This window comes from Erythrolamprus reginae, chromosome 10, assembly GCF_031021105.1.
Source record: "Erythrolamprus reginae isolate rEryReg1 chromosome 10, rEryReg1.hap1, whole genome shotgun sequence".
NCBI classification, from domain to species: Eukaryota; Metazoa; Chordata; class Lepidosauria; order Squamata; family Dipsadidae; genus Erythrolamprus; species Erythrolamprus reginae.
Window position 1 is genome coordinate 23,580,287 of NC_091959.1, and position 23,506 is coordinate 23,603,792.

General features: G+C 42.7%; 2 protein-coding genes across 4 annotated transcripts in view; one reads left to right on the forward strand and one right to left on the reverse strand.

Moving 5' to 3' along the window:
* The window catches only part of TICRR (TOPBP1 interacting checkpoint and replication regulator), a 28,112-nt gene extending 8,459 nt beyond the window's left edge, over positions 1-19,653 (forward strand). The window contains exons 7-22 of the mRNA XM_070763494.1: positions 846-1,055; positions 1,714-1,847; positions 3,127-3,227; positions 4,195-4,288; positions 4,404-4,483; positions 4,782-5,021; positions 5,913-6,009; positions 6,605-6,668; positions 8,087-8,227; positions 9,245-9,335; positions 10,831-10,892; positions 12,419-12,547; positions 12,909-13,036; positions 14,106-16,245; positions 17,922-18,041; positions 19,131-19,653. Of these exons, the coding sequence (XP_070619595.1) occupies positions 846-1,055; positions 1,714-1,847; positions 3,127-3,227; positions 4,195-4,288; positions 4,404-4,483; positions 4,782-5,021; positions 5,913-6,009; positions 6,605-6,668; positions 8,087-8,227; positions 9,245-9,335; positions 10,831-10,892; positions 12,419-12,547; positions 12,909-13,036; positions 14,106-16,245; positions 17,922-18,041; positions 19,131-19,246 (3,947 nt within the window). The 3' untranslated portion in view covers positions 19,247-19,653. The remainder of the gene's footprint in view (positions 1-845; positions 1,056-1,713; positions 1,848-3,126; positions 3,228-4,194; positions 4,289-4,403; positions 4,484-4,781; positions 5,022-5,912; positions 6,010-6,604; positions 6,669-8,086; positions 8,228-9,244; positions 9,336-10,830; positions 10,893-12,418; positions 12,548-12,908; positions 13,037-14,105; positions 16,246-17,921; positions 18,042-19,130) is intronic.
* KIF7 (kinesin family member 7) overlaps positions 13,015-23,506 on the reverse strand; it is a 45,266-nt gene continuing 34,774 nt past the window's right edge. Inside the window, exon 19 of one of the 3 annotated variants that reach the window (XM_070763498.1) lies at positions 13,015-13,073. In XM_070763498.1, the coding sequence (XP_070619599.1) occupies positions 13,063-13,073 (11 nt within the window). In that variant the 3' untranslated portion in view covers positions 13,015-13,062. Of the gene's footprint in view, positions 13,074-21,164; positions 22,474-23,506 lie in introns of those variants that run through there. The other 2 variants (XM_070763495.1, XM_070763496.1) reach the window with 2 other exon arrangements.

Sequence of the window (23,506 nt, forward strand, 5' to 3'; positions counted from 1 at the left end):
ACAGACGCCAGCTGGTAATACCCTGGGATATTGGCGATACCCTGGGATATTGCTCCCACCACTTGCCAAACACATTTTAATCATGTGACTGGGGATGCTTCAACAGTCATAAATCCAAGGACTGGTACTATGTCACTTTTCTCAATGCTGCTCTAACCTTGAATAGTCACTAAACAAATACAGAGGGTTAAGGTACGACCACAATTGAAGCCACAATTAATTGTTGCTAAGTGAGAATCATTAAGTGCTTTTTACCCCATTTTACCATTTTCCTTGCCACTGTCAATAAGCGAATCACTGCAGTTGTTAAATTAGTAATGCAGGTTATTTTTAAGTGAATCCGGATTCCCCCATTGGCTTTGCTTGTCAAAGGAGGTGTCACCAAAGGGGATTGCATGATCCCGGGACACTGCAATTGTCATAAATAGAATAGAATAGAATTCTTTATTGGCCAAGTGCGATTGGACACACAGGGAATTTGTCTTTGGTGCAGATGCTCTCAGCGTACACAAAAGAAAAGAGACATTTATTAAGAATCAGGAGGTACAACACTTAATGATTGTCATAGGGGTCAAATAAGCAATGAGGAAACAATATCAATAAAATTCTTAAGGATACAAACAGAATTTATAGTCATAAGTGGGAAGAAATGGGTGATAGGAATGATAGGAGGAAACTAGTAGAAATAATAATGCAGACTTAATAAATATTTTCAGTGTTGAGGGAATCATTTGTTTAGCAGAGTGAGGGCGTTTGGGAAAAAACTTTTTTATTTCTTGGATGTTTATTGGGACACTGACATTCAACCGATACTCACATTCCGCTTTTGTATTCCGCTTGAGCAGGCGGCATTCCCCGGACACCCATTAGGCAGAAGATGAAAACCATGCCCCGTTCTCTTCAGATGCTGAACACTGCCATGTTCAACGTGAAAGCCCAGAAACAACAGCCGGATGGAGAGCTGCCAACGCAGAAAAGGCCACGCGAAAGGCTGCTTTCCAGAAGATTAGGTGGCAAAGGGGAAGGAAAGGGAAGGAAACGGAAAAGCAAGATAGGTGCGTGGAAATCAGTTCTCTGTTGTGTGTAGCGGCGAAACCAAAAGCCCTGTGTTTTCAGAACAAAGAACAGGAGGCAAAACGGCGTATTGAATGTAGCCCTGCCCAGCTTCTCAAATGGATATTTCAGAAAACAGCCTGTGAAACCTCCATTTCAGAGGCTTTTTTTCAGCTTCTGAAACCTGTTTGAGAGGCTAGGCAGGGCTAAAATGAAGGTTTCAGAGGCTGAAAAAAAGCCTCTGAAATGGAGGTTTCAGAAGCTGGAAAAATGCCTCTGAAATGAGGTTTCTCAGGCTGGAAAAAAGCCTCTGAAATTGAGATTTTACAAGGCTGGAAAATGCCTCTGAAACAAGTTTCACAGGCTGAAAAAAGTCTCTGAAATGGAGGTTTCACAGGCTGAAAAAGCAAGGCACAAACCTCACAACCAACAAACTTGTGAAAGTTCACCTCTTGGAACAGCTGATTGAGGGTGTTCAGGGAGGCCATCCACACCCCCAATCAGCTTTTTTCTTATTTTCCTACCCAAAAACTAAGGTGCGTCTTATATTCCGGGGCCTCTTATAGTCGAAAAATATGGTATATTCAATTATGTGGCAATTCTATTCCAGTACAGAAGAGCAAGTTTTTTCATGCTTCTCTGTGTGTGTTTGTTTTACAGACTTCAGTACCGAAGATGAAATGCTTTCTTATGTCAATGCACACTACCAGAATGCTCTGATGGACGGAGAAAATTTGTTTGCACGTTCTCAAGATATGGTGACAGCTGTTAATACGTTTCAGAACTCCAGGGAGGTAGAGTCTTTGCTTAAATAAACACCTGTCTTTGTTGCCCAGAGGTATCTCAAATTTAAGGGTTAAAGGCACTGGAAGGGAAATTAAAGAGAACAAATGTGCAGTGGTACCTCTACTTACAAACTTAATTCGTTCCGTGACCAGGTTCTTAAGTAGAAAAGTTTGTAAGAAGAAGCAATTTTTCCCATAGGAATCAATGTAAAAGCAAATAAGGTGTGGGATTGGGGAAACTACAGCGAAGGTGGAGTCCCTGTTTCCTCCCAGAGGATTCTTAGAGAGGCCCCATGGAGGCTTCTCCCCACCTTTTCCGGCTCTGTTTCCTTCCAGGAGATTCCTAGAGAGGCTGCACGAAGGCTTCTCCCTCCCTTTTCCGGTTACAGTTTCAGAGGGTCAGGTTTGTAAGTAGAAAATGGTTCTTGAGAAGAGGCAAAAAAATCTTGAACGCCTGGTTCTTATCTAGAAAAGTTCGTAAGTAGAGGTGTTTGTAGGTAGAGGTACCACTGTATAGTTCTGTATTCCAGAAGCATAATCCCCTGTCTACATGGTGAAATGACATTAGCAATCAAGAAAAAGATTTCACCATATTTCCAACTGAATGTGTTCCACCATGTACCGGTACCAATTTTGTAATGTCCATTTTGTTGCATCCTTCCAACCTCAATTACTGCTTGGACACTTTCTATAGCTGCTTCTTTAATTTCTTTGAATTCTCTGATATTACTCCTTATTACAGGGTGTCCAGTAGACCTGGAAATCAGGGAATTATCAGGGAAATTGGCAGTTTGGGAAATACCAGGAAATTATCAGGAAGTTTGTGGAAAAAACTGAATAAATCAGGGAAATAAACCAAACTGTATTAAAATGTTTAAAAGTCACGGGAAAATCATGTTTTACAAAAAACGGATCTCGCTGCCTGGCAGAATCAAACAAAAATAAGCATAATTGTGGCAACAACTTCCTTCCTCAGCTACCAATATTTCTCCACGGCTTAGCCATTTGGTATGACGTCATCTACGACTGCGTTTTAACTAGATCGCAAATTCACAGGGAAATGTCAGGGAAATATCAGGGAATTTCAAAATGCTTTCTCCCCCCCCCCCCCAGATGCCCTGTACATATTTCTTTGATAACTCCCCCCCACCCCTGCTATGTTGTTTTCATTTAATTCGGTAGCCTCACTGTTTTTGTGCACTTATTCCAATGGGCTGTTCTTGTGGTTGCCACTTGTATGGGGTGCATATCTGCAGTAATGTCTTTGTTTCTGATGTTATGTTCATAGGCAGCTTGTCTAGATGTGATCCAAAGAAGTCTCCTGAAGACCACCAAAACGCTTCGTCAGCAACTTGCCACTGATCCTGATAAAGAAGCCAGAATTAAAGAGTACGGAACCTGATCTTTGCTTCTAAAATAATTGACTCAGTTCATCTTAGATCAATAGCACTTAGACCGATATACCACGTCATAGTGCTTTCTCTAAGCGGTTTACAGAGTCAGCATATCGTCCCCAACAATCTGGGTCCTCATTTTATCCTCCTTGGAAGGATGGAAGGCTCAGTCAACCTTGAGCCGGTGAGATTTAAACTGCAGATAGCAGTCAGCTGAAGTAGCTTGCATTACTGCACTCTAACCACTGGACCATCTCAAATGATGGGATTCCTCTGTATATCAGTGGAGAGATATAGTTGAACATTTGATCTAATGCGGTCCTTGATTTAAATTCACTCCCTTTATTTTCTGAAAATATCTGCATACCCATTATGGTATCTAGCCTTGGGAAAATGTATTATTTTGTATGTAAGGTGTATGGATAAATCTATTATAGAGCCATGGTGGTGCTGTGATTAGAATGCAGTATTGCAGACTAATTCTGCCAACTGCCAGCAGTTCGATTCTTGACTGGCTCAAAGTTGACTCCATCCTTCTGAGGACAGGAAAATGGGGACCCAGATTGTCAGGGGCAATATGTTGACTGTAAACCACTTAGAGAGGGCTGTAAATTCACTCTACAAAGGTACATATATAGTATCAATAGTTTGAAGCGATATATAAGTCTAAAAACAATGTCTAAATGCTATTTATACCATATATGTACCTTTGTAGACTGGTTTCCCACTAGAATACTGGATAGTAATTCATAAACAATTAAAATACCCTTAGCCCAAAGTGCTATTGTAATTATTAAGTGAGAACATTTGCAACTTTGGGCACTGTGTAGAAAATGCTTTTCAGAGTAATTTCTCCTGCACCCCCTCCCTCACAGCCCCCCCCTTTTTTTGGCTATTTTGAACAATTGAGGGGGAAAGAAACAAGGAATATTCCCCTTCAATTATGTCTTTTTTTAAAAAAGGTGCCGACTTCAAGTGTATTTGCGCCTGGAGATGTGCCTGCAACAGCCTTCACTGCAAAACAACACAGACAGAATGGAGCAACTTGTGCAAGAGGTAAATAAAGTTGTGTGTGTGTGTGTGTGTGTTACGCATTTCTTGAGTCCTGGAAAGTAAGACTTTGTTCTTGACTTTGAGTGTCATCGATATGGGGACTTTTACTCTCTTGCAGATGACGGAGTTACTTAGGATGTTGTGCTTGACTAAAGACGCAGGATATCTCAGCGGTTTTTTGGAAGAAGTTGTAGATATGTAAGTGATCAAATGTCAGAGGCAACTGATTTCGCATTTATAACCGTGTCTCAAAATCTTGGGATCGACTTTTGCAACCTTCTGAAAAGCAAAATCAGTGGGAAAACTGGATTCATTTAACAACCAGACTACTAACTTATCAACTGCAGTGACAAGCAAGGCTGTAAAAGGCGGCAAAGCTCATTTAAGAAATGTCTCGCTTAGCAACAGAAATGTTGGGCTCTGTTATGGTTGCAAGTCAAGGACTTGAATTCTTCGCCAAGAACTTAAATCCTGTGGTTTTGCGCTCTCCCTACAGATATCTGGAATCCATGCCCAAGACTCTTGGTGACTTGTACTACAGCCTGGGGACGGAGATTCCGGCTAAATTAGCTTCCGTCCTCCCAACGGATTTTTTTAGCGACGACTCCGTTACTGAGGAGACACAGAGTGTATCCCTTCCTGCTTCTGCCGCCTCTCTTCCACTTTCTAAAGCCGCAGCTTTAAGCGCTGAAGCAGACGAGCTGGAAGAACTGCGCACCCGATCTGCCAAGAAACGGTAGTTGAATGTCAGGAAAAGGGAATTGACAGTGTTGAGTTGACTTCAGGCTAAAACCAGTGTTTCTCTTGCTTCTGTAATTGATTTCTATTTAGCCACAGTATTGGTTGGGTCCATGATGGCGGACCTGTGGCATGGAGAGCCCTCTCTGTTGGCACGCGTGCCATCGCCAGCTGTTCAGAGTTCCAGTGCTCACATGCGCGCCAGGTCTTTGCGCAAAGATTAACTGGCTAGTGAGCATGCACGCAACAAACCTCGGTACCAAAAAGGTTTCCCATCACTAGGAAAACAGAGTTGGGTTATTATCTGTTGGGCTTATTGTGTGGTACTTTATCTGCTGGGCTTGTGTGGGGATATCCTGAAGGCATCCATGTGCAAGAAACACAGTTTGGTGCACCTTAAAACAGGGTATCCAGCAAATCTGGAAAACATGGGAATCAGGGAATTATCAGGAAAATCGGCGGTTCAGGAAATATCAGGGAATTATCAGGGAATTTGTGAAAAAAACAGAATAAATCAGGAGAAAACTATTAAAATGTTTAAAAGTCGGAAAAATCATGTAAAAAAAAATGGATTGCACTGCCTGGCAGAGTCAAGCAAAAATGAGCATAACTGTAGCCTCAACTTGCTTCCTCAGCTACTGATATTTCTCCATGGCTTAGCCGTTTGGTATGACATCATATACGACTGTGCCTTAACTAGATCGTAGGTTACAGGGAAATGTCAGGGAAACGTCAGGGAATTTCAAAATGCTTTCGCCCTGGACACCCTGTAAAAATAGGCTTGATTCATGATGGGGAAGGGAAGAAAATGTGCTATGTCTTAAAAACAGTAGCTGGAATCTAGATGTTTTTGCTTCACTTGCTGAAAATGTCTGTCTTCTGTTTTCAGAAAGCACCCATTAGCCAGACATAGGAGCATCACAGAAATGTCACAGAATTTACGCCAAATAGAAATTCCTCAAGCGTCCTGGAACCACAGGAAAAAGGTGAAACTTCTGCTTGGGAACATGTGGCTTGCAAGATTAAAGGGAGGGGAAATGTGCACAACCGTCAGAAAAGGCAACTCTGCTTCATAAAGAACTTAGTCGTTTGGAAAGGGTGATCGATTTTGAGTACAGGAGAGAGAGGCATAATTTACTTTCTGTATAATTTGGAATGAAGTAGTTTTTATTCACTGGTATTGGTTTTCCACTGACACCTTGTAAATGATGTGGATTTTGCAGCCTGTGAAGTTTCCGAAAGATGCCCCTAATTAATTCACAAGCCAAGCTTCAAAAGAAATATAGCCATTTATTAAGAGCAACATTTTGGCAACACTCCAATGCAGTGAGAACTGAGCTCAGGAAGGTTACGTGCCCTTGTGACCCTGTGTCCTCCCCACCTCACTGGATATGCCATAAATCACACCCCTCCTGCTGACTCTGGTAACCCCGGACACAGCCAGTAAAAGAGACATTTTGGAATGGAGTTTCAGTTAGTACAATCAGCCCACTCCGTCAGCTCTCTCCCCTTCTGCTTAGGGCAACTTGAAAGCCTTGCAAGTTGACACAGCCTTTCTAACGCAGTGTTCTAAATTTTCAGGACGCCTCTTGTGTGCCCCTGGATGCCAAACTGGCACCTGTTTCCAAAAAAATGGGAGTACAAGGTATGTCTTCTTTCCTTAGATTTGTTGCAAGATTGGATTTTCTCACCATGTACATGTATACATCCAAACTAGACGGTGTTTTTTCTCTGTGTCATATAATATATGTGGGTACATGCATAATTTTGCATCTATCCATCCATACATCTATCTGAACAAACTTTCAGCAGACGTAGTTGGTAAATCCACAGTAACTGAATTTAAACATGCCTGGAATAAATACATACCCATCCTAAGATAAAATACAGGAAATAGTATAAGGGCAGACTAGATGGACCATGAGGTCTTTTTCTGCCATCAATCTTCTATGTTTCTATCTATCGATCTTTTCATGTTTATGTTTATAATAGAGGTGGAGACCTTTTGAGACCTGTATGCAATGTGATTTCATTTTTGGGTATAAAACATGCAATATCATGTACCTTCAATCTTCAGTACAGTGCAATAATTAATGTCTGTTTACATTCGGTATTCATCATCCATCAAATGCTGCCTACTTTTAATTTTATCACCTGGATTGCCAAAAAGATTGTTCTTATTCAAATTTAAAACGCTGTTAGCAAATACATTCTGTAAGCTACTTTCTCTCATTTAGGCCACAGTGCTTCAATCATCTCTATGCATCCTGATTTGTTTCATCCTTATTTTATAATAATTGCCCTTTAAGAAGAAAAAAACCCAAATGACTTATCTTCAGGCATTAAATATCCATTCGTATAATGTGATTTCATTTAATGTATGCCAATTAGTGTACATGCAAAGTGACAAAATTCTATTCTAAGCAGGAAGAGAGGTGATATTTCTCTCATGTTGCAGGGAGCTAAGATATAAGACAGCGACTGTGTGCCCTAAAACAACATTTTCTCAATGAATATGGCTTTTATCACAGTCGCTGACCAGAGTTGCAAATATAAAACATTGAAAATAAAACAAAACAAGATAAAAATAGTGCAGTTGGTGGCAAGTTCATTGGTGTATCATCGAAATCCGCCAAATTTTGCAAGCAGCATAATAAAATTTAGCTACATGCAAGGGAACTGAATTGTACTGATCTGATAACTCTTAAAAAAGATCATTAAAAAGCATCTTCTCCACTTGGTCTGCTGGCTACTTTCGCTGCTTCTGCTAAGGAGATTACTCCTTTACAGATATTCGTTTTTAAAAAAACCACTAGCATGTGTGTTATTTTTACAAACTTTCTTTAATATTTATCACAAGCACCCTTAATTTAGCCCCTTGTCTCCATGTAATACATACACAAATTGTATCCATTACCCCAAAACTGACTTGACAAATTGGACCAATGAGATGCTTCCCACAAAAATGTTTTACTGATGTTTTTCTTAAATATCTTACTGATGATTGCTTTTGTCCAAGTTATGCTTGCGGGGTAGAAAACCTCTTGTTTTTGTTGCTTTCAGAAGTGACAAAGGTGAGAAGGAATCTTTTCAATGAAGAAACTCTGGGGAAAAGTTCCTTACCAAAGATGGCTCGGAGCCAGTCAGTTTCCATTTTAGAAGATCTAAAACATAAGCGCAGCAGATCTAAGGATGATATTAGAGGTAAGGGAATAATGGATAGAATCCTAAGAGGCTTGAATTAAAGATCAATTGGCATAAATTGCTCCGAGTCTTCGGAGAAGGGCGGCATACAAATCTAATTAATAATAAATATTAATAATGACATTTTATTTACAATGACTATATTCCTGTTTATATATATATACACAGTTTATGCACTCGAGATACCATATTTTTGGAGTATAAGGCACACTTTTTTCTCCTCTAAAAGGGGGTGGTAATGTTGGTGTATCTTATACATAGAATACAGCCATTTTGGCTTCCCAAGGCCCCACCTCCCCACCCCATCTTTGCAATAAAAAAAGGGGGGCTGTTTTTCACAAAACTGGGGTGCGGGGGATTTGGGAGCCCTGCAAAATGCTCCAGGGGCTGGGGAAAGGCAAAAATAGCCCTTTTTTCCAAAAAAAAAAAGGGGGGGGGTCTGTTTTTGCAAAAAAGCAGGTTGTGCAGAGGGTTTGGAAGCTTGTAGAGTGCTCCTGGGGGCTGGGGGAAAGCAAAAGTGTCCCCATTTTTGGAAAAAGCAGGGTACACAGTGGGTTTGATAGGCTTTTAGAGTGCTCCTGGGGGCCAGGGAAGGCAAAAAACTTTTTTTTTCTTCCTTCCTTGAAATCTTAGTGTGTCTTATGACACCAGTGCATCTCAAAATCCAAAAAATGCAGTGAATTCCTCGTGTGTCCGATCACCCTTGGCCTGTAAATAATTTCTATTCTATTCATTTCTATTGCTATTCTATCCAGGCATGTGGGATTTATTTTCACAGCACTATATTCCCTACATCTGATAGAGTGGAGTTCATCCGCTATAACTTACATGGGAAAATGTGATTGTGTTCAAGAAGCCTACAGTATTTGTCCATGATAACATGAAGTAGCAGCTGCTTTCAATACAAATTCAGTCCTGAGAAAATCATTCCTGTCCTTGCTTCCCAAACAGGAAGCAAACCGATTGTTGCTTGCTTAAGTGTAATTTTATTTCTTTACACAACTTATTCTCTTTCAGCCCATCACAAGCTATTGACCAAAAAGGTAGCCGAAACCCCTTTGCACAAGCAAATGTCCAAGAGGTTGATACAGAGGCAGATTACAGGCCGGTGAGTGAAAGCTTCAGATTCATTTAATAGCTGTTTGTTTGTTTGTTTGTTTGTTTGTTTGTTTGTTTGTTTGTTTGTTTGTTTGTTAATTAGATTTCCATGCCACCCTATTCTTCAGACTCAGGCCAGCTCACAACAAAAGTGAATACATAACAAATAGAAATCTACAATTAAAAGCATACTAAATGTTCTGCCGACTTATGACACAAGCCTTCAATTAAAGGTAAAAGTAGCCAAAACAGAGACACACAGAGAAAAATGCAACAATAGTTTCTTTATCCAAAGAAAAATAGAAGCAAAACTCCCTTTTTAAATTCAAAGGGATTTCTTGTAAAAACAAAACCCACTTGAATGCAGTGAGATAACAAAGACAATAAAAATCCAGTCAATTAACCAGTAACTGTGAAATTTGTCACAGCCACTATTCAGACGTTGTAAAACTCACTATGATTTATGGTCAAAGTCCTGAAATCCAAAGTCCTGAGAACAATCCTGAACGGCAAGTCAAGGTCCACAAGTACGATCAGATAATCTCCACACTGCGTCAGCACGCTGCCCATTTAACAGCAGCCCTAATTACTTGAACCCCACCCAACCACAGGTGGACTCTCTTATCGCCTGTAATACTTATGAAGCTGTTCTCTCCTATGCATAACTCTATGCATGCATGGGGCTATCATTGTTTCCTCATCAGAGTCTATCGAAGATAATGAGGACTGGCTTCTTCCTGGGCTGTCTGCCAGCCCCCCCCCCCTTCCATCTCACAGACACTTCCTTCAGAGGATAATTCACTGGCCGACTGTCGGCAGCAAAATAGGCCTGTGACATTTGGATGTTTCCCCCACATCCACCTCCACAGTCCTTGGGGCAGGAGCTGGGCCAGAGCTAACCACAACACTAAAAAACCCATTTTTTAAAAAAAAAATCAATCACTCACATTCACCCAATCACCTATACATTCATTAATTGGCTGGGGCAAGTTGATAGAGTTAATGATCCCAAGCCTGCCGGCAAAGATAGGTCTTTAAACTCTTGTGGAAGGCAGGGAGGATGGGGGCAGTACGAATCTCTGGAGGCAGTTGATTCCAGAGGGCTGGGGCTGCCACAGAGAAGGCTTTTCCCCTAGGCCCCGCCAAGCGACATGATCTAGCTGACGGGACTTGGAGAAGGCCGACTCTGTGGGACCTGACCGGCCGCTGGGATATATGAGGCAGAAGGTGGTCCCATAAGTAATCTAACCAATGCTTTGAATTGCTTTCGGAAACCTATCGGCAACCAATGCAGCATGCGGAGTGCTGGAGAGACCTGGCCGTATCTCGGAAGGCCCAATACTGCTCCCGCAGCTGCACTTTTTACCATCTGGACTTTCTGAATGTTCTTCAAAGGTAGCCCCGTGTATCTTACCAATCTTACTTTGAAATAAAGTCAAAATTCCTTTCCCTACTTCTACATCTCTTGCTGCTCCACTAAACCTCAAGTCCTCTTTTCTTCAAAGGTGTTCGGATCCCGGGTCTGATATTGGCATTGTAGAAGAATCTCCTGAAAAAACCATAACCTGTAAGTACTGATTGACAGGCTGTTTCTTTGCAAATCAAAGTGGCTCAAGGATTGAGAGACGCTAGTTACACAAGTGCAATTAAAATTATCTTCAAATGAAATAGCAATAGCACTTAGACATATAATGTTTCAGAGTGCTTTACATAGCAATAGCTCTTAGACTTACATGCCACTTATATAGAGTGCTTTACAGCACTCTCTAAGCAGCGTCTGCCTCTTGCCCCCAACAATCTAGGTCCTCGTTGTTGTGTATGCTCCCTGACAGCCTTTGGAATGCTCGGATTCAGAGGGGGAAGATGAAATGGAATCTGTCAATTTACCTGATTTAGGAGATGAAGAGAATTTTAGTGAAGGCGAAGTTGAAATAGGGGAGCAGCTTTCAAGTGAGAGCATGCAGACAGATGTGTCTTCAGATAGTTCCAGCTGTCAGGATTTGAGATGGATTGACCCAAAATTCAGAAGGCAGCAGAAAAGGTCATAAGACGTTAATGGGAAGAAATTTTGAGATGCATTTTAGAGCATAGTTAATTAATTAATTAATTAATTACATCACATCCGGAATTGGATGGAAGCAGGAGCTATTTATGTCAATCTGACATCCAGCCAACATGGAGTTCTGCCTGGGATCTCTGGAGTGTACAGTTCTTATTGTGTGAGTTACTGCCATTTTATTGCCTTTTTAATCAGCAGAAACTGGCCTAAAAATTGAGGAATGCCTTCTAGCAGCCAGTAAAGCAATTATAAAGATAAATTATCTAGTTTATCGCAGGAAAAACCGAAAGTAATTCTGCTGCATCACAGAATTGTATTGTGCTAGAATTAAGTAGAAGAAATAAATAGAAGTGTTACCGTTTGAATATTAAGCGTCTGAGAAGCAATTTATTCAACTATCATCTGAGTAGCCTGAACCAGAACACTCATTATCCCAATCTCATAAGGATGGAAGGCTGACTCAACCTTCAGTCGGTCAGGATCGAACTGCTGGCAGTCGGCAGGATTAGCCTGCTACCTTCTAACTGCTGCGGCACCCCGGTTCTTATGATTAAATTCTGGCTTTGGGCAAGAGCCATGCACCAGATACAGCATTGTCATCTCAACTGCTTTCATCTTGAAAGCAGCCAAGTCAACGGATGAAAATAGACACTGATAGGAAGTGGTTACAATTTCATCTAGGTCATTATTGGGGTTGGCGGGTGAGAGAGAGAAAGAGGCAGTTTGAAGGACATGGAGCGGCGCTAAATTCAGCCCTTTATAGTTGCATGTCCAGGTTTATTTTAGTGTTATTTCTATCTCTTGGTGGTGGTGTCTAGCATCCTTATTTGCTATAGATCAGCCATCTCCCCTCTTGCCAATTTATGCTTCTGAAAAATGATAGTATCAAAAGAATTCTTCATGAGCTTTGAAGTGCTCTTTCTTTTTATAAGTGGGGCTTCCAGTCCTCAGTGTTTTCTTCCAAGGGTGATATAGTCTATATCAAGCTTTAATGCTCCTTGGTTCTCTCCCCTTTTGTTCTCGCTTCTTAAAAGATGGTTTAAGAAGAAGTCCGCGGATCAAACAATTGATGCAGGATAGGTTTCTCTCCAGCAACATCTGCCCCCTAGAGCCAAACAAGAGAAACACATCACCAATGCATTCTCCACATCTGGAAGAACCAGGTGAGGAACGAGAGCTAATTACGATGTAAGCAAGGGAGAGATTGAGTTTCCCGACCTGTATTCAGTATTTATGTTTGTGCTATTTAGAATTAGTTCCTCATCACTAATTTAAATTGAAATGAAAACCTTTCATATTTTCTAATACAGAATAGTCAGCCTCCAAACTTTTTTCCCAATGAATTTCTCAGCATCCCTCACTAATGACTAGGCTGGCTAAACGATGCTAGGAGGTGTAGTTCAGTAGTATTTAGAAGGACATGGGGTTTATCACGATAAATGGTCATCTTAGGTAGAGTTTATCCTGCAAACTTACAGATATATTTGCTTAAGCTTGTCTAAAGTGTTGGATTTTTATTCACAGGTTTGTCTTCACCTCCCAAAAAAGCCCCCCAATCTCCAAAGAGTATCCTTTTTGGAGAAGTTTTGGGTGGATTTAGTTTGGGGAGAACGAGAAGAAAACAACTCACCTTTGATGATCATGTTCCTCAGGTAGAATTGCCATCTTTCTATTTTTCTCAATATTTATCTGGTTTTATAAAAAAAAAGTATTAATCAAATGTATACCTGTCTTACCAAAAGTAATTCTGGGTGATCATCAACGATGGTTTTTCCCAGTTTCTTTGCTCTTTTTAAAGGTTCTTGGATCTAGACTGTAGTTTAATCATTTACAAGGCATGTGCTTTGCGATTGTGCACTTAAAAATGACCAGTCTACTGATAGATAATATATTCTTCATTAGGTGTTTATCTAAAAAAATATTAGAATTCAGATATATAAACAGGGCGTCCAACAAACGTGGAAAACAGGGAAATCAAGGAATTATCAGGGAAATCGGCAGTTCGGGAAATATCGGAATTTATCAGGGAATTCGTGAAAAAGAAGAATAAATTGGAAAAAACAAAGTATTAAAATATTTTAAAGTCAGGGGAAAATCATGTTTTAAAAAAACGGATCGCGCTGCCTGGCAGAGTCAAGCAAAAATGACCATAACTGTGGCAACAACTTGCTTCCTCAGCTACTGATATTTCTCCACGGTTTAGCCGTTTGGTATGACGTCATCTACCATTGCTCTTTAACTAGATTGCAAGTTACAGGGAAATGTCAGGGAAATTCAAAATGTTTTCCCCCTGGACAGCCTGTATAAAATTGCTGTTCATAGAAGAAGATACGTGCCATTTTTAAAGAGGGTTATTATATGAGCTCTAGCTATTCTACAAAGCAGTTATTACGCACCACAATTCTGCTAAGAACTTTGCTTTCAAGATTTCTGCAGTGGTTAAAGTACAGTACTACAGGCTACTTCTGCTGACTGCTGGCTGATTGCAATTTGGTAGTTCAAATCTCACCAGGCTCCATCCTTTTGAGGTCGGTAAAATGAGGACCCAGATTGTTGGGGACAATATGCTGACTCTGTAAACCACTTAGAGAGGGGTTGTAAAAGCACTGTAAAGCGATATAGAAGTCTAATTGTTATTGCTAACTTCATGCTTTTAAAAGTGCACAGTTTGTTCTGTTCTATTCTCTGTATCTCTAATCTTTTTCCACCCTTCTTTCACAGGCGCCAGGGAAGAGCTATTTTCAGGAGCTCTTAAATCCCAAGGGCAGCATGCTGAGAAGATCTCCTCGGATTCAAGAAAAGGCGCAACGGACTCCCCAGAAAACTCCAGCCTTTAAAAATACTGTGGCCAAATGTCTGGGAAATCTTTTCTCCTCTCCTTCGAGGCAGAAGAGCAAATCCTTGCCTACCTCCACTGCAAATCAGGAATCCTGCCTGCCTTGGATTGCGGAGAAGAAAAACTGGCATCCTTCCTCATCCAGGGCAACAGAACCCCAAACCCCAGAGAAGTTACCACTCTCTGACATGCTGGATGACGTGTTTGCTTTGCCTGCAGACGGTTCCGATTCACCCGTCGTTCGGTCACCTCCTCCTTCACCCCCATTTGCTCTTCAGGGCAAGTCATGCTCAGAACCGCAATCCCCGAGTTGTTCCTTGGGAATTGGCCCCCAAATAACGCCTACGCTTTCGGCTGAGAACAGGACTCTTCAGATACGAAGAAATACCTGTCCTGAGCCAGTCTCATCTGTGGACTTCCCCCCTGAGTGGTTAGAAGCATCATCCATAGCCCTCGAAGATGCACATCCAGAAGAATTAGGTTCGATGCCCATCCAGAGCAGTCCAAATATTAGAGCCGTTTCTTCTGAATCCGTTCCGGAGATTCATTCTGCTTTCCAATTTGACACTATCTCTCCATTTTGCAATGGGTCTGCCAAAGCTGTGAGCCCTTGCACGCTCTCTCCAAATGGGGAAGAGCTGGGAAGAAGCTCTTGGAGTCCCCAAGAAACACAGAGAGTCCCAAAAAAGACCTCCCCCATAAAAGCCCTCGGCTCCTCTCCATCCTTGCACAGAGAGGAACCTCTCTCTATTGGCCCCAAAAGTCTTCTGGCTGAAACCAGCCCATTTATTAAACCTGGCAGTACAGAGGACACTTCCCTGGATCAGAGATCCGAACCAACGAATAAAATAATAAGCCCAACTAAAAGGAAGGATTTAGAGAGACGCCCATCACCTACGTTCTCTTCCAATAATCCCGTGCGCTTGGCACATGCCGTAGTATTGTGCGAAAAACTGGATCTCAGCAAGTCTCTTTCTGATGGTTCTCCAGTCTCTAGGAGTAGCGTTTCTTCAACAGAGGATGCTACAGCTGGGCAATCTCTGCTCTCCTCAAGCCCTCCTGGGCATGATCAGGATTCACCGCTTGCAATCTCAAAGCCCGGGTCTGGCGCCTACGCGTTGCGCTGCACCGTCGACAGAAGGCAACGGGAAGCCGCCGCGCGGCTGGAGAAGGAAGAGAAGACGGCCGCCTCTAGAACCCTCGCAGCCACAGCTTCGCCACTGACCTATGAGGTTGAGCTTGAAATGCAGGAGTCTGGCCTGCCAAAGTTACGCATCAGAAAAGTGGCTTCCGATGCCGCCCAGCAGTCCCTTGATTTGTCCGACAAACCCAAGGGGGAGGGAAATGATTGTGCCGCGGGGGATGTTTCGGTGGGCTGGTGTAGTAGGCACCTGGAGAAATTGGAACCCGTCTCCATCTCGCCGTCCTGTGTGCGCTCTGCCCACAACACCCCTGGGAAGTTTGGGATGGGCGGGCAGACTTACATATGCCACTCCTATTCACCCACTCTCTGTACCTCGTTGACAACTTCCCCCTCCCGGAGTGGCGCTGGCTTCCCTTGGACCCCGTCTCCAAAACGTAAAGGGAAGGTTACTCCCGAGGCCATCAAGGATTGGCCACGAAGGAAACGGGCCGCCGTGGGCTACGGCCGAAGTGAAAGGCCGGCTGAAGCACTTGGAGAGGAGCCAGCGGGCAAGGAAGCATTAGAACTTTTCGGTAGCGGAAAAGCTCGGCTTCCGGGAGACCTGGAACTTGAAGGAATTGATAAGCTTCAAGGTCAGGCCCTTGGCATTGAGATGGAAGGCAATAAGGACGAGAACATCTACAGAAGCACTCTGATGCTAGAGTCTAGAAAAAGGGCTCAGAAGCAGAGAGCACTGGCTGAGGAGGCTAGCCAGGAAACGAAAAGGCCATGCCTGCTAAAAGAAAATCCCGAGGCAGCTGCCTACTCGGCTGAAGTGAGCCTGGGAGAACAGACGGTATCCTCAAAGTCAACGATCTTGGAGGACATCTTCAATTTTTCAGGTATTTTGGGGCTGATCGTTCCTACTTTTGTCCTGTCAAGACAATCATCACCATATTTTTAAAGTATAAGACGCATCTTAGTTTTTGGGGAGGAAAATAAGGGGAAGGGGGAAATCTGCCTACCAGATTATTGTTTTATTATTATTTATTAGATTTGTATACCGCCCCTCTCCGCAGACTTGGGGCGGCTCACAGCAATGATAAAAACAATATACAGTAACATATCTAATATTAAAGTTTAAAATAACAATTTTACATTAAAAAGCCTAAAAACCACAGTATATAAAAAACATACACACAAACATATCATACATAAAACTTCATAGCCAAGGGGAAATGTCTCAAATCCCCCATGCCTGATGGCAGAGGTGGGTTTTAAGAAGTTTATGAAAGGCAAGGAGGATGGGGGCAATTCTGATCCCTGGGGGGAGCTGGTTCCAGAGGGTCGGGGCTGCCACAGAGAAGGCTCTTCCCCTGGGGCCCGTCAAACGACATTGTTTAGTCAACGGGACCCGGAGAAGGCCAACTCTGTGGGACCTAACCGGTTGCTGGGATTCGTGCGGCAGAAGGTGGTCTCGCAGATATCCTGGTCCGATGCTATGAAGGGCTTTATAGGTCATAACCAACACTTTGAATTGTGCCCAGAAACTGATCGGCAACCAATGCAGACTGTGGAGTGTTGGTGTGACATGGGCATACCTAGGGAAGCCCATGATTGCTCTTGCAGCTGCATTCTGCACGATCTGAAGTTTCCAAACACTTTTCAACACTACTCCATGTAGAGAGCGTTACAGTAGTCGTACCTCGAGGTGAAGAGGGCATGAGTGACTGTGAGCAGTGACTCCTGGTCCAAATATGGCCGCAACTGGTGCAGCAGGCGAACCTGGGCAAACGCCCCCCTCGCCACAGCTGAAAGATGGTTCTCTAATGTGAGCTGTGGATCGAGGAGGACGCCCAAGTTGCGGACCCTCTCTGAGGGGGTCAGTAATTCCACCCCCCCAGGGTGATGGACGGACAGATAGAATTGTCCTTGGGAGGCAAAACCCACTGGCTAGCGTCCTTAGTCTGGTCAGTTTCAGCACATTACATGGTTAGAGCTGAAAAAAATCTTATTCAGAGCGAGTAGCAATGAAAAAATACCTACACAGACTAGAAAAAAACTTATTTGGAGAGAGTAGCAATGAAAAAGCCTGCAAGCCAAGAAGAGCTGGGAAGCTCGTTGGGGCTGGGGGAAAAAGCTTCGAGAAAGCTACATTCTGAGTATAAGAAGCACCCAAATTTTCAGCCTTATTTTGGGGGGGAGTGTGCTCTAATCCTCTGAAAAATATGGAAAATAAGTCTCCAGACTTTTTCATGCAAGTCTAGTTAAGAATGCAACCCTTAGTTGCAAGAATCCAAATTAAAGCATTTCCAAGCTGGTGCCTGCTCAAACACTCTCAGTCCTTGATTCATTTCTTCTGTGGTTTGTTGATGTTGTGAGAAAGGGCTTGAACCTGGATCCTGGAGCTTTAATTTTAATGATCTATCAGGATAAACCTATGCAGAGCTATTGATACCTTGTTTTATTTTCTACTTATGTCCAGTGGACTCCCTTACAGCTGTTTTATCTCCTGTGAATTAGCTCCAGTGTTTGTTGCAATTTTCTTTAAGTTTAAATCTTTTTTTTCCAACTCCAGATACGACTCCACCCAAATCTTCAGAAAACGGTGTGATCTCTGCCAGTGGTCTTTGGGCCCTGGAACAGTCCCCTCTCCTCTACAAAGGCCCTCCTGCAACCCAGAGGAAGTGCCCAAAAGGTATGCCAATTTGCATTTCAAACCCTTGGTGTAGTGAGTAACAACATTTCAAAGATTATTGTTTTTCCCTATTTTCCTCCCCCCAAACTAAGGTGCATCTTATAGTCTGGTGCATCTTATGCTCTGAAAAATACGGTATTCAGATAAAGCAATAATGATGTATGTCAGTGTTTCTCAATAGTAGGGCGGGTCCCCTATGGGGGAAGCGGAGTGATGCCTGGGGGTGGGGGGCTCATGACCCCGGGGAATGTGCTTTCTTTGCCGCAGGGAGTAGGGTTTTTTTTGCAGCGAACAATAGCACACAGCACAGAGCAGGGGATATGAAGTGCAGATAACAAACCTTAAAAGAGACACCATGGAAAAATATTGAACATGAATGAAAAGAAAGGAGGAGAGAGACAGAGATAATGAGACAAATGTAAGTCTCCCGAAAGCTAAGATGAGGAAATATGACGAAGTGTATGTAGTGCTTGACTTCATTGTGACTATGGTGGGAGACAAGGAAAGACCAGTATGTTTACTGTGTCTAAAAATGTTGGCAGCAGACAGCATGAAACCAAATAAATTAAGGCATCTCTTAAACACATTACACCCCAATTACGCTGATAAGCCACTTGAGTTTTTTCAGCGAAAAGGTGCCGAATATTGCAAACAATCGTCCTGTCGGAGAGTTGGGGAAATGTTTACTTCTTCCTAGGGTAGGTGTAACAAAAAATGATTGAGAAACACTGGTGTATGTACAGTCTGCTTTCGAACTATCAGACATGTAAACAAAGAAAATAACAGTGCTTTCTTTCCTTCCCTTTTTCTTTCCTTTCTCTTCCTTCTTCGTCTTTCTTTCCTTTCCTCCCCCTTATCCTTCTTTCCCTCTTTACTTGCATGTTTGCATTGTTTTTTAACGTTTTCTGAATTGTATTGTTTTATATGTCAATTTTAAAAAGAGAGAGAGAGATTATGAGGTTGATAAAAGAAGAGGAGTATTTGAAAAGACATTTCCTTCAAGAAAGCTAGAAAGTTCTTCACACCCGTCAAACAAATTTGTGTTCTTAACCGCGTTCTGGGATTTTTCACACCAATTTTCTCCTACAGGGGAAGACCTGGATGCATTTGGAGCTGCCTACGAGGACTTCTCTCTTTTCCGCAGCACGCCGGCCAAAAAGAAATCCATTACCCGGACCTACTCACGGAAAAGGCCACTCTGCTGAAACGAGATGGCCGGGGAAGATTTTGGAGCCAGACCTTCAACCTGTTTGGGACAAATTGGGCAATCCAAATCAGGATCCAGTCACCACTTGTGTGTGGTTAACAGTGATTCGTTGCCGAGTTCCTATAAGAGCGGAAATTAATTCTGTATTTCAGGGGGTTTCCAAGCTTGGCCCCTTTTAAAATGTGTGGATTTCAATTTCCAGAATTCTGGGAGTTGAAGTCCACAAGTCTTAAAGGGGCCAAACTCGGAGACTTCTGTTGTATTTTATATAGTTTTTTTAAAATAAGGGCTGTGTTACTGTATGGCCTTTGTAAGGTTTGAAGAGGAATGTCCAGAATGGAGAGCAGTGAAAGCAACCACTTTTAAATTGTTCTTTTGTAAAATAAATTAATTCCTTTTGACAAACTGATTTTTTCAAATGGTCGCTAAAGGTTTAGCACTTCTTCGATTCATGCTTAAGTATTCCAAGGTTCTAACTTTGATTCAACCACACTTTTGAAGTCCTAATCCTGAACCTGTTGGCTGTATCTGGAGGGAAAGAAAAGTCAAAATACCAGTTTAATCAAATGTATGACCAAACTAGGGGAATCTCTAGACAAATTTACAAAGAGCTATCTAGTTTATTTTTTAGGAAAAAAGATCTGCAAAGATATCAACATTTGACTGGATTCATTCAGTTGACTAAAGCAGATGTATACAATCTGGAGATTGTACATGCTGGAATGGATCTTATCATCATCTGTCTAATGCAGCAATATACACTGCTCGGAAAAATAAATGGAACACTTAAAAAACAGAATATAACTTCAAGTAAATAAACTTCTGTGAAATCAAACTGTCCACTTAGGAAGGAACTCTGACTGACAGTCAATTTCACATGGTGTTGTGCAAATGGAATAGTTGTGCAAATGAAATATTCAATAAGAATATTTCATTCATTCAGATCTAGGATGTATTATTTGAGCGCTCCCTTTATTTTTTTTGAGCAGTATAGTATTTCTGATAGACAGCTATCTAGCGTCTGCTTGAAGATCTCCAGCGAAGGAGACCATCACTGTGAACCGCCCCAAGTCTTCGGAGAAAGGCGGCATACAAATCTAATAAATAATAATAAACTTCCGAGGCAATCTTTTCCATGACTGGGACATTTTCTATCATTAGGAAAGTGATTATGAAAAATCTATGGCAGAGGTATCCAACAGTGGCAACTTGTGGACTTCAACCCCCTTGGCTGGCTGGAGAATTTTGGGAGTTGAAGTCAACAAGTCTTTAAAGTTGCCAAGGTTAACACCGCTGATCTATGCTTTTTGTCCTGTCTTCTGGAGCAATTCTGCCACATCTATGGGACAGTCCTTCAGATACAAGGCAGCTATCGTGCATCCTTTCGTTGATCCAAGCTATCTTCAGATTTTGCATAATGATTTTGGATGAATGGATGAATCTGCCTACTGTCTTTTTGGTGATTTATGAGCAGTTATCCTCAGGAGCGCCCCAGAGGGAGATCACAGCTAAGATATAAGAATATCTGTAAGAGGGCCTTGGGAATAGACATTAACAGCTGGGAAACCTTGACCTCTGATCTTTCAGCTGGGAGGCTAAAGTCGCAGCATGGCCTTCTCCATTTCGAGGACACACATGTTTGGCAGGCTGGGATAAAGAAGCAGTCCTGGAACCGGCGAAATCTGGAGCCGTGTGGAAGGGATTGCCACTCTCGGATTGGCCTTTCTAGCCACACTAGATGCTGTTTTAGGAACTCTTTCCAGAGCATGACACCATAATCCAATGATGGCGAATCTATGGCATGGGTGCCACAAGTGGTACACAAAGCCATATCTGCTGGAGTCTGGGTGTTCTGTTGGGCTCTCTGGTAGAATCCTCCCGAAAATTCACAGGTACAAATTTCAGACACACACACATTTCAAAATTCAAAACAATGTTCTTTATAATGAAAATTCACTTAAACCAAGCCCTCTTTTGGTATAGCAAAGAGCACTCTTCTCCAAACAAACTGGTAATTTGTACAAGTCCCTTATCAGTTCTGTGATACTTAGCTTGCAGCTGTGAGGCAATTCACAGTCCTTCTTCTTTCACACAGTGAAACACACTTTGCTCTGGTTTAGTTTCAAAGCGGGGAAAAATCAGCACACAAAAGGTCAAAGGCAGCAAAGCAGGCACGAAACACAACGATCAGATAATCCTCCACAATGGCCAAACCCACAGGCTGCTATTTATAGCAGCCTCACTAATTACCACAGCCCCACCCAGCCACAGGTGGCCTCATTTTCTTTTATAATAATCTTTCAGTTGTTGCTGCCTATGCATCATTCTCCGCATGCGTGGCTGTATCATTAACTCTTGTTCCGAATCCAAGGAGGAGCTACATAATTGATCTTCTGAGCTGTCTGCCACACTCTCCTCCTCCCTGTCACTCATGTCTTCTTGGTCAGAGGAGCCTTCATCAGCAGATTTCACCGGGGGCAAAACAGGCCTGCAGCATATGGATGTCTCCCCCACATCCACAGTCCTTGGGGCAGGAGCTGGGCCAGAGCTAACCACAACACTGGAGAGGCTGAAAAATGGGCCGAGCGGGCCCACCAGAAGTTGGGAAATGGGTTGTTTCAGGCCTCCAGGGGTGGGGGAGGCCATTTTCGCCACCCCCAGCCATTGAATTATGGGTGTAGGCACTTGCGCATGCGCGATAGCACACACACGCTTTTGGAACCCAAGGAAAAAAAGGTTCACCATCACTGCCATAGTCTTTCGAGACTAAATGATGCCCATGATAAATGATGATCTTCAGAAGACGCTTAATAGCTTATTTCTGATGGAACAGTCAACATCTCAACTAGAGGGGATTTTTTCTGACGTCAATGATTTCTGGATACGACAACCCAGGGATGGTGTTCTGACTGGCCCGGTGCGATTCTTTGCGGGATCTGGATGGCAAAGGAATATTCTTGGCTTGGTTAGATCTTAGGAGAAAATCCGCCTCCATCTGACGAAAATCTTCCACTATCAAGTTATTGGCACTAGACAGTGAGCAGCGCCTCCAGGTGGACGGCAATGGCGTATGCACCAAGTCCCGGGGTTCCTCTCTCTTTCTTTGATTCCTTTCTGAGGGCTCCAACTGCAAGGGTGGCTCCGGCTGGCTGTTTTTGCTAAAATCTTCACGGGTGCTGAGTGAACTGAGTCTATCCCCAACTGCAAAGATGCCCTTCTCCATACCTGTTGGGAGGAAAGAATCTTTTAGTGAGAGTGATGGAACAACATGGTTGGAGTGGTGCGGTGGCCTAGAGGTGGAACTCTCACTTCACGATGAGAAGGCTGTGAGTTCAAATCCTAGGTAGAGGCAGATATTTCTCTCTGGGCACAATGAGAATATAGAAACAGAAGACTGACGGCAGAAAAAGACCTCATGGTCCATCTAGTCTGCCCTTATACTATTTCCTGTATTTTATCTTAGAATGGATATATGTTTATCCCAGGCATGTTACTTTAGATTTACCAACCACGTCTGCTGGAAGTTTGTTCCAAGTATCTACTAGTCTCAGTAAAATAATATTTTCTCATGTTGCTTTTGATCTTTCCCCCAACTAACCTCAGATTGTGTCCCCTTGTTCTTGTGTTCACTTTCCTATTGAAAACACTTCCCTCCTGAACCTTATTTAACCCTTTAACATATTTAAATGTTTCGATCATATCCCCCCCCTTTTCCTTCTGTCCTCCAGAGTACAGATTGAGTTCATGAAGTCTTTCCTGATAAGTTTTATGCTTAAGACCTTCCACCATTCTTGTAGCCCGTTTTTGGACCCGTTCAATTTTGTCAATATCTTTTTGTAGGTGAGGTCTCCAGAACTGAACACAGTACTGTACTCCAAATGGGGTCTCACCAGCGCTCTATATATGTCTGCTGTGAACTCCGCATTGGCAACAAGAAGGGCATCCAGCCATTAAACACTCAGCTCCATTCAGTTACCCTAATTCCACCCCAATGCAAGGGATTATGTGGTCATTAACAGACAAAAAAAAATACGGAACACCATGGTTGATCTAGTACCGTGATGGTGAACCTATGGCAAGCAGCCATATCTGCCAGCACTCGAACTGTTGTCATAGTTCAGCTCCACCACTGGCAGATGTGTGCCCACCAGCCAGCTGAATTTTTTGCTAGCACGGAGGCTCTGGGAGGGTGTTTTCGACCTCTGGAAGTTCTCCACAAAGGCGGGGAAGGGTATTTTCACCATCCTCCGGTTCCAAA